The 11,247-nt window shown below is 39.3% G+C and overlaps 1 protein-coding gene across 1 annotated transcript in view; it reads right to left on the bottom strand.

Annotated features, from left to right (window-relative positions):
• Positions 1-11,247, bottom strand: part of CUNH8orf86 (chromosome unknown C8orf86 homolog) — a 45,217-nt gene that overhangs the window by 1,885 nt on the left and 32,085 nt on the right. Inside the window, 3 exon segments of the mRNA XM_015592806.1 lie at positions 7,492-7,720; positions 7,722-7,797; positions 7,971-8,088. Of these exon segments, the coding sequence (XP_015448292.1) occupies positions 7,492-7,720; positions 7,722-7,797; positions 7,971-8,088 (423 nt within the window).

Below are 11,247 nucleotides of genomic sequence, written 5' to 3'. Positions count from 1 at the left end.
TCTGCATCCCCTCCAACATTTGGTATTACTGTTGATTACAACTATGGCAACGAGTGTGAGATGGTATCTCATTGTGGTTTTGATTTGCATTTCCCTAATAGCTAGCGATGTTGAGTATCTTTTCATACGTTTGCTGGCCATTTGTATGTCTTCTTGGGAGAAGTGTCTGTTCAGGTCCTCTGCCCATTTTTTGATTGGATGGTTTGTTTTTTTGTTGTTATAGAGTTGTATGAGTTCTTTGTATATTTTGGATATTAGGCCTTTATCAGAGGCGTTGTTTGAAAATATATTTTTCCATTGGGATGGCTGTCTCTTTACTTCATTGATGGTTTCCTTTGCTGTGCAGAAGCTTTTTAGTTTGATATAGTCCCATTCATTTATTTTTGCTTTTACTTCCCTTGCCTTTGAGGTCAAATTCATAAAATCTTCTTTAAGTCAAAGGTCCATGAGTTTATTTCCTATGTTTTCTTCTATGCATTTTATTGTTTCATGTCTTATATTCAGGTCCTTAATCCATTTTGAGTTAATTTTGGTGTGTGGTAACAGACAACAGTCTAGTTTCATTCTTTTGCAGGTGGCAATATGGAGATTCCAATTTTCCCAGCACCATTTATTGAAGAGGCTTTCCTTTCTCCTTTGTATGTTTTTGGCTTCTTTGTCAAAAATTATTTGCCCATATTATTATGGGTTTACTTCTGGACTCTCAATTCTGTTCCACTGGTCTGTGTGTCTGTTTTCTGCCAATATCATGCCGTTTTGATTATTGTTGCTTTGTAGTATACCTTGAAGTCAGGCAGAGTGATGCCTCCAGCCTTGTTCTTTTTTCTCAGGATGGCTTTGGCAATTCAGGGTCTTTTGTGCTTCCATGTAAATCTGATGATTTTTTGTTCTATTTCTTTAAAAAATGCCGATGGGATTTTGATGAGGTTTGCATTAAATCTGTATAATGCTTTAGGTAATAAGGTCATTTAACCTATATTGATTCTTCCAATCCCGAAACACAGAATATCTTTCCATTTCTTTGTATCTTCTTCAATTTCTTTTAATAGGGTCTTGTAGTTTTCATCATATAGGTCCTTCTCATGTTTTGTTAAATTTATTCCTAGGTATTTTATTCTTTTTGTTACAATTGCAAAAGGAATTATTTTTTCCACTTCTTTTTCTGACACTTCATTATTAGAGTATAGGAACACTATGCATTTTTGAACATTGATTTTGTATCCAGAAACTTAACTGTATTTGCTTATTGTTTCCAGTAGTGGAGTCTTTAGGGTTTTCTATATAGAGAATCATGTCATCTGCAAATAGTGACAGTATGACTTCTTCTTTCCTATTTGGATGCCTTTTATATCTTTCTCTTCCCTGATTGCCCTCTCTAGGACCTCTAATGTTATATTGAATAACAGCGGTGATAGTGGACACCTTGCCTTGTTCCTGATCTTAAAAGGAAGGTTTTTAGTTTGTTACCATTAAGTATAATGTTGGCTGAGGGTTTGTCATATATGGCCCTTATTATGTTAAGTTACCTTCCTTCTATACCGATTGTGTTAAGTGTTTTGATCATAAACGGATGTTGTATCTTGTCAAAGGCTTTTTCTGCATCTATTGATATAATCATATTTTTTAATTTGTTTATGTGATGTGTCACATTAATTGATTTGTGTACGTTGAACCATCCCTGTGCCTCTGGGATGGAACCCACTTGGTCATGATGTATAATCTTTTTAATATGTTGCTGTATTCAGTTCGCTAGTATCTTATTTAGGATTTTTGTGTATGTGTTTATGAGAGATATTGGTCTGTAGTTTTCTTTTTTTGTGTTATTTTTTACCAAGTTTTGGTAGCAGGGTAATATTGGCCTCATAAAAGGAGTTAGGAAGTATTGCCTCCTCTTTGATTTTTTGGAAGAGTTTGAGGAGAATAGATATTAATATTTTTGATAACTGTGTGATCCATTTTATAATTGTACTATGAAATTATTCAATCATTTCTCAATTAATGAACTCTGAGGTTGCTGCCTTTTCCTTTCTTTTTTTTGGCTACTTCAAACAAAGCTACAATAAACATATTTTTACACATTTCATTATGTACTGGTACTCTATTTCTCAAACTAAATTCCTTAAAGTGGGATTTTTTTTGGTCAATGTGTCTGTGTAACTTTAATTTTAATAGATTTTATTAATATTTCAAAAATCTTTTAGCATTCACATTTCTATATGCCTTGTATATAAATGTCCATTTCCGCACAATGTCACCAGCACTGGAAAGTATCAATCTTTCTGCTATGTTACCAACTTAATGTATTAAACAATTATATCTTATCAGTTTCATATTGCATTTCTCTAACAATAGTCAGCAAGGAAGGTTGATTGTATTTTCATACAATAATTGTTCATTGATATTTTCTTTTTGATGAATTGCCTTTATATCTTTTCTCCTTTTTTCCTATTGTCTTTTTCTAATCAATTTGTAAGCAATCTTTTATATTAGGGCAATTCGTTCTTATGTTATATGCTTTGTAAGTATTTTCTTCCAGTGTTTTATCTTTCAATTTTATTGAAGTTATCTTTGCTCATATTTTATATTTTACATTGTCAAATCTGTCTCTTTTTTTTTTATCTTCTAGTACAGAGTTTGTGCAGGTATCCACAGATTTGTATTGCCCTGAGGTTATATGAATAGTCTACATTTCTTCATTTAAAAAATACTTTTAAATTGCTAATCCACTTGGAATTTATTTTTTTAAATAGTGTGAAGTACAGAGAAGTCTTTAAATCTTTCTGAGCCTTGGCTTCCTTAGTTGTAACATGGGCATTGTTAGGATAATCCTAAGTGATTCCTTCAGCCAAGTTGCAATGTATGCATAGGTCATCACCCATGTTCAGTTTTATCAATTATCCTGATAAGGCCCTTTGTAACTATTTGTTTTCCTGGTTCAGGACACAATCCAGGATCACATATTGTATTTAATTGTCATAGTCTCTTTAGGATATTTCCTTAATCTTTCTTTTTGTTTCATGAACTTCCTCGACTTTAATTAAAGAATTTCAAATTAGACTTTGTCATTTTAAAATAGTACAAGTCACTCATTAAGTAAAATTTCCCTCAATTCATTTTTTCCCCTGACATTTTCTTGTGATTAGATTCGGGTTATGTATTTCGGGCATAAAGACACTGAAGGAATGCTGTTGGCCTTCTCAGTGCCCATATCAGAAACACACGAGGTTGATTTGTTCCAACATTGCTGTTGTTAACTTTGATCATTGGTTAAAGTGGTGGCCTTCACATTTCATCAGTATAAAGCTACTATTTTTCCCCTTTGTAATTAATAAATAATTTATGGGGACATATCTTGAAACTTTGTAAATATTGCATTTTGCATCAAACTTTCATCCACTATTTAGCATCCATTGATGGCTTTCTAACTTCATTATTCCTTCTGGTTGAAATTTTACTGTAAATAAGAGCCTTTCCTTTTCCTTCTCATGTATGTATGTATGTATGTGTCTGTATCAGTATGAATTCATGCATTTTTATTTTATTTGTGGGTTATATTCTGTTACTATCACCAATTATTTTGTTGTTCAAATTGCCACAGATTTGACCAACGGATGTGGTATAGTTTTTCAGCCTACTATTATTAGCTCACTTATTTATTCACAGAGACATCAATAAACTTTTTCCAACTTGTATTTCCAACTTTTCCTGACCCAGAATCAAAATTTCAAAGCTGGAGATTACTTTAGATGTCATCATACTCTGCCCCGGTCCCTTTATTTTTATATGAGAGAACTCTGATCCTAGAGAACTTAGGACATTTGTTCAGGGTCACATGGCTTGTTAGAAACAGAGCTTGAGCTGGAGCCCAGGTACCTGACTCTTAGTCCAGAGTTCTTCCCAGGACATTTCCAGCCTCCATGTTCATCAAGGACCTTCTGTCATCACAGCTCTTTAGGCAACTGGTATTCTCCACAGCCTGGAACTGATGGTTCCTGTGTTTACTGACAAAAGTTCTCAGGCCATTCTTGGGCGTTTCCCTGAAACCTTAACCTTAGCAATGGGAGAAGAGGGTCTTTAGAGTCTTCAGAACTTCTATCGTTATGTAGAACAATTTCCAAGGGCCTTATGTTTGCCAAAGGATGACAGGTGTAAATAACCAATACTTACCAATTTCACACAGTTTACAATTTGCTCATAGGTTTCTATATGACATTGTGATGGGTATCTGTGGTCTGCTTTCTCAGCATGCCTCCCTTCTTCTTTTGGTACTATCCCTCTAATTTTGGATGAGGAGACCACTTCCCCATTTCTACTCCAAGGGCTGACTAAGTCTGGTCAATCAGGTTGCCATGGTAATTAATTCAGGAATGGGCACATGAAACTAGCTGATCCCTTGAGAGGTATCCTGGCACTTTTGCTGGAACTATTGGGAAACAAGTGCTTTCTTTTCATTGGACTAGGTAGTTGCAAAGAACTAACTAACATGAAATTTCTGGGTTGTGATGTCAAAAGATTGTGCCTGAAAAATGAAGCCAACACAGAGGAAAACAGAGCTGAGAAATACAGAGACAGAATAAATCCTGGCTGGCATAAGTTGAATCCTGATTCCACTGAGCTATCTACTCGTGGATATTTTTAGTTATGAGAGCCAAATAGTTCAATGTTTGCCTAAACTAGTTTGAGTTCTGTTTCAGTCACTTGCAAGGCCTTAGGGGTATTGCTTCCCTGAGTCTTAGAGCCTTCCTCTGTTGGTCTCCTCCTCTTGCATTGTTTCTAGTGCGTGCTTGAATGTGTGTGTGTGTGTTCTCTTTCTTCCTACCTTGCTGGATTATTATAAGGATCAAAGGGGATGAGGGAGGCATAGTGCCTAGCTTAGTGCCTGGCACATACAGCAAACCTTCTTCCCTTTTCCTGTCCCTCCTCCTGATTCAGGATATGATTTAAGAATCTGTGATGTGCTCCAATTTTCAATGCCCCAGATAAATAATTGGGAATTGGAGTATAGTGCCAGAAACTTGTACTAGTTTTAATTAATTTTATCTGTTTAGAGTGAGATATCTCAGAGTCACTGAATACATTTATGTCACATATGTTTATGCAAATCAGTATTTTTCTTTTGAGCTGACAGTTGAAGTCCTTGTTTTGTTCCATGATGCTGCAGCAGAGGCCAAATGTGCTATGTTTTCTTAAGTGATGACTGCCAGCTCTCCAAATGTCATAATATGAGAGGCATTTCACATGGGGCAAGCACCAGTGGTGAGCATGGCCAGTGAACATCTTCAGGTCAATTTTTATTCTCTTTATTTTTACAGTACATTTTATTCTTCTTTACTAAAATTATAAAAACAATTCATGCTTACAAGTCAAACAATACAGAGCTTATAAAAAATTAATTTTCTTACCCATTCTGACCCCCACCCTCCAAAATAAACAAGGTAACCAGATTCATGTGTATCCCTCCACATTTTTTTCATATAGTTTTGCACATTTTCTACAGATACACATTTTCCCCGCTTTTCATATATACAAACATATACAAATATATATATCTACTTACAGGCTACCCTTTTTAATTTTTTTAATGCAAAAGAAGATCATATTCTGTAGCTTGATTTTTTAAAAAACCCAATAATCATTGATCTCTTTTCAAGTCAATGTATATAGATATAATTCATTCTTCTTCACAACTGCATTAATTTTCCTTGTATGTTTATACCATAATTTATTTAACTAAACTATTAAAATATTTTTCAGATTGTTTAGAGCTCTTTGCTATCACATATAATGCTGAAATAAATATCCTTATAAATATATTAATTTACGTTCAAGGAAACATTTGGTTATTCTCTTTCGGTCCATGTGCAACATACGAAGGACATTATATCAACATTTTCTCGATCTGTCAGTCTGCCCACCATTCAAAAGGGCATCCTAACTCCCTTTCCCAAGGCAAGGGTTTAGCAGAGCCCTGTTTGAAAAATACCATTCTGTGAATGCAGATCCTGGCCTCAGATGGAAGACCAGCCTTCCTCCAGACCTGATCCAGAGCAGTGATTTCTCTCTCCCTTTCATTCGTTCTGCTGTGTTGTTCCCTCTGCATCCCAGAAGCCTCCACACTCAGTGACAATGATTGGAGTTAAAGAACTTTGAAGTCTGGATAAATGAGATAATCAATCTCTGCTCTCCAAGGATGCAGGGTAGAGTCTGTGCCTAGTGAATGGCCTTAGCAGTGCTGTGTATATAGTAAATACTTAATTAATATGAAACAAGAACAATAAATCCAGTGACTGAAGTGATCCCTTCAAAGTTCAGGTCAACTCTGAGTCATCTGAAAAGAATAAATGGAATAGTTAATTGACTCATAGATAATCCCAAACCTCATCTTCATAGTTATAGGTCCAAGCTGTTTACCTATTAAACCCTTCCTCAGAACTGCTAAAATAAATCCCCTACTGTAGTTATTTTTTCATTTTGGTGGGGCAAATGAAATTAAGCAGCGAAACAGCCATGAGGAAGGTGGAAGAGAAAGAATCAGGAGTCCTGAGTGAGACATTCATAGATGTCTCATAAGCAACTTATGAATCACAAAGTGTCAAGTTGGCCCAAGGGCCTAGCTAGTTGTGGACACAGAGACTTACAAACAGATCTCCTTGGGACTCCTCCTGACCTGGGTGTGGTGAGAGTGAGGCCCTAGGAGAAGAAATAAGATGACTCTAGGTCGACGGCCATCTGGCCAGAGATTTCCCGGCTTTGCCTTTGAGGTTATTCACTGACTCTAGCCTTTAAAACATGACATCAGTGTTTCATTCCATGGGAGGGTCTGGGTGCATTTTAGCAAAAAGAAGTAATCTCATCACAACCCTGAAGAAAAAGGAAAAAAGACCCACTCTGTGCTGGTGGACTGAGGACGGGGCAGCAGGGGATAGGAGTGGGGGACAAGACATCTGGGTTCACACCTGGCTTTGCTCCGAGCTAGTTCTGTGACTCTGGCACCACGGTGTCAGCTAACTTTGCCACAATATCTCTCTCTTTAAAATGAAGGAGTTGAAATTTAGGATTCTAAGATTGTGGCCATCTCTGATTCTGAAAACAACTCCTTAAACCTGAAGAATTTAACACTGCTGCTCCATATAGCTGGGTTTCAGCAGGCAGAGGGGACAGATGGCTTTCTTTGGAATGGGCTCCAGAAATATGGTGTGTGATATATGGTGTGAATGAAGCGAGGTGCCCTTTAAACACAGCTTCACCCTGGGAGTGCTCTGTCCTCCGCTGCGCTGTCTGGCTTTCATTCACATTCCAGCGTCACTCTGGGCATGGGCAGCCCTGGCAGGCTGTGCACTGGAACACACACACACACACACACACACACACAGACACACACACACGCACACCCCAGCTCTGACACACAGTCCATGACTCACAGACTGACAGGATCATTACACACACGGGGTGACTCATAGGGGACGTTTACACACACAGGCTCACACTCACTGTGATGTGTAGATGTGCCTGAGCTCACAGTGACAGGCACTCCCACAGGAGCCTTGGTTGACTATCACACCGGCGTCTGCAAACGATTTGCGTTCTTGGCTCTTTGGAACTGCCTGTTCTTTGTCTTTCTGTTCTCTGTTCAACCCTTTCCTTTCCTTGCATTCCTGACTTGGCTGGTTTTGGTCTCTTGCTCCAGTGCTCCTCAGCCATTCCTGGACTAAACCCCAGAATCTCCAAGGCCCTTTCCACATCGGAGGTTGTTTTTAATAAACTCTGTAGCTGTGAAGAGCCCTTTCCCCACGGGGTCTCATCTCCTCCCTGACCTAGGAATCTTTTCCTGGCTTCCTCAGAGGGCCTGGGCAAGAGGGTCTCCAGTACCTATGCCTTCCCAACCCAAGATGAGGGAACGGAGGCTGGTCACATAATAGAATGTGTCTGCATCTTCTGGAGTGCAGTCTTTAGTGTCTCTGGGAGCATACCTTCTCTTCCTGGCAGCTTGGGCAGATGGAAGTGTTGGGGCGTCTGGAGAACCCATCTCTGGGAGTTGAGCAGGACCAGCTGTTTCTGATGGTGCAGAGAAAAGAAGGTGCTGCACATCTGAAGGCAGATAATGGGGCTGTGAGTCTTGACTCTTTTGAGGCAACTACCCTAGAGTGGGAACAAGTCAGGGGCCTGGGAAGATTGCAGAGGAAGGGGGTGTTCAAAGAGCACCAAGGTTTGTGTGTGATTGTCACTGACCTGCCTTCCCTGCATGTGGCTGCTGGCCATGGTTCTAATGGGAAGATAGGGGACCAAGTCCTGGCGCTTGGAGGAGCAGAGCACTTGTTTTTACCTCTTTCCTTTGAGGGGCCCATAAAGATGAGAGGTAATGTAATAGAGTGTGATGAAGAGTACAAGCTGGGATCAGAATGCTCAGGCATTTGTCTAAGTCATTAATAGCTATGTGGCCCTGGGCATGTCATTAGCCACTGTGAGCATCTGCTTCCTCATCAGATGTGGTTGTGGGGATCCAGTGAAATTATAGACATGACTGTGCTTTGGCAAATTTCTCTCTCCAGGAGAGAAGCTGGTAGTGCCTTCTGTATGGATCACCTCTCTATGTTGTACCCACCCAAAATTCACACCTGAGTAGGTGCTAATTTAGTGACACTGAGAACCAAGGGGCCTTCTGTGCCTAGAAACATGGAAACTCTTAGCTCTTGGCTAGGTGCTTATAGCTGAGGGTAAAAATGCCCACTTTCAACTCTGAAATTTTAAAAGTCTAGTAGTAAGCCTGGAGGGCATTTTCCTCTGCTGCTTGTGTGAGAACCTTATCTCTGACCACATTCTGTTCATCTGAAGGACTGAACTATCTTGCCTTAGCCAATGGAGTCTCTGCCTCAAGCCTGTCCTCCACTTCCTTCCCCACTTCAACATTGGAAAAGCCTTCCTCAGCAAACCTAGAGAGATTTCCCGTTCACTCATCCTTACAACTGATCTACTGACTTTGGATTTAAGGTTACTTTGCCAAGAATAGCTTAGATTATCTTGGAGATACCTGGCAGGCTCAGCAGGTTCCCCACCTGCTTCTGCTAAGACCTCAGCCCCTAGAGAGAAGCTCTAAGATGATGATGCCAGGGTTGCTCTGAACATGTCATGTTGGGCTTTCAGTAGAACTAAATGGAAGCTTCCTTCCAAATTCTTATCCTCTGCATATTAAAAAGTCTAGAAAGTCTTCTATATTTAAATATGCATTGATATGAAGGAGGGCCAATCAAATATGTATGGCAATTCACTGCAACACAACAAACCATCTACAAATGTAAGGAGTTGTTTGTTCTGTCCAGGGAAACATGATATATGGAAATCTAACACAATGTTTATTTAACTCTTAGTTAAATATTTAACTTGCATAGCACTGACTATGTGCCAGACTCAGCTCTAAGCATTTCCCCACAATATTAACTTCTTTAATTTTCATGAAACCCTTATGAGGTAGGTACTTGTCCCTATTACGTTGATGAGGACCTGAAGATAGAGGTTAAATTAGCTTAAATGGCGTGCGTGGCTCGTGAGTGGTGGGCCCAAGCCACCTGCCTTGGGAAATCAGCCTGTGATCCCAGCTCTCCGTCCACTGTCCGCTGGATAGTTATTCTGACAGCCTCCTAATTCTCCGGCTGGTTTTCTTGAGGGCAGCTGGAAAGCTTGACTTATTGTCCGTGAGGAGAAACGAAACGCAGGCACCTCTGTTCACGCCCAGGTCCACGACCCGACGAGCCGCCTCAATCTTAGCGCCAGGTCTGTCCCTTCCCGGGTTCGTCCAGAGCAGCGAGCAGCGTTAAGAGAGTTAGAGGCAGCTGCTGTTTTTTTTTCCCTAACTGCCTCCAGCCCGCTCCAGGGGAGTCCCGCCGAGCCATTGTTCTCCAGCCCCGGCTCTTGGGCCTCTTTTGGCAAGAACCGTAGGGCTGCTCTTATTTACCCATTAACAATTAAGCTCTAGGTATTTAACATATAAACACAGAAAACATCAGCATAATTACAGCAAAGATTTCAAAAGCTCTTTGGCAAGGAAGGCCCTGGATATTTACTTAACAAAAGAATTCCTTACTTCAGTCTTTAGTAAAGAATTCACAGTAAGATTTAACTAGCCAGCTTCTCCAGTAAATTAAAAACATTCTTTTCTTCACTAAGAATATGATTTGCGTTTCTAAAAAATGTGACTCACACAACTTTTCAAGAGAACACTCACAACTTTCTTCTAAGGACCGTTCCTACATTATCTTCTGGGTGTGTGGGGGGCAGGGGGCGCTTAGGGTCCCAAATTCTACCATTAGAGGCTCTTTCCTTTGTTTTAAGCTTGTCTTCTACACATGGGTTTCCCTTTTCAACCCAAGAAGAGTGGATGTTCAGAATAATGACTCTTCGTTAAGTATTTCTTCTGTGATTAGAGGGGACTTCAGCCAGTCTAATAAGTTTAGGGCCCTTGGAAAGAGGGGCGGAGAAAACACTAGTGGGTTTGCTAGAGACAGGAGCAATATTCACCTGTTCATTCGTTTACTTGTTCTTTTAGTCATTCATAATGATTCTTATATTTCTGACATCGCCAGATATTTGGGATACAAAGATAAATATGAAAATAAGATAGTCAAGAAGAAAGACAAGTAGTTAAGCTACACAGTTAAGCAAGGTGAAAGTCACAATGTAGTGCCCAATTCTCCTTGGCCCAGGATTGATAGATGGATTAGACTGGGGACAGTGCTGGGGAAAGTTTCATAGAGGTGGCAGTTAAGTTTCAAAGGACGAGGAATAAAAATAATAATTTAAAAAACTTTTAACCCTTATATTGTATTGGCTATGTGCCTGGCATTACACTAAGCATCTTAGTGCAACCCTCACAAAAATACTATAAGGAAAGTAATATTATTATCCTTATTTTACAGATAAGGAGACCAAGGCTCAGAAAAGGTAATTTTTCCATCTCATAGCTAGAGAGCAGTAGAAATGGAATCAAAACCTGGGCAGCTGAGCTGCAGTGCTCATAGCTAAGAGCTCTAACCCTAACCACTAAGATGTATGGTTGTGTGCAGTGGTAATATTTATTTTGATGGTGAAATACTTCAAATATTTAGAAAAAATACAAAGAATAACATAATGAAGTCCCGTGAATTCGCCATCTATCTCCATTGAATCCTAATATTTCGCCTTGCTTGCTTTGTTTTTCTTGAAAGAAAGAAAGAAAGAAAGAAAGAAAGAAAGAAAGAAAGGAAGGAAGGAAGG

This window comes from Pteropus alecto, unplaced genomic scaffold (assembly GCF_000325575.1).
Source record: "Pteropus alecto unplaced genomic scaffold, ASM32557v1 scaffold24, whole genome shotgun sequence".
NCBI classification, from domain to species: domain Eukaryota; kingdom Metazoa; phylum Chordata; class Mammalia; order Chiroptera; family Pteropodidae; genus Pteropus; species Pteropus alecto.
Note: the sequence above shows the minus strand (reverse complement) of the source record. Positions and strands in the feature narration are given on the sequence as shown.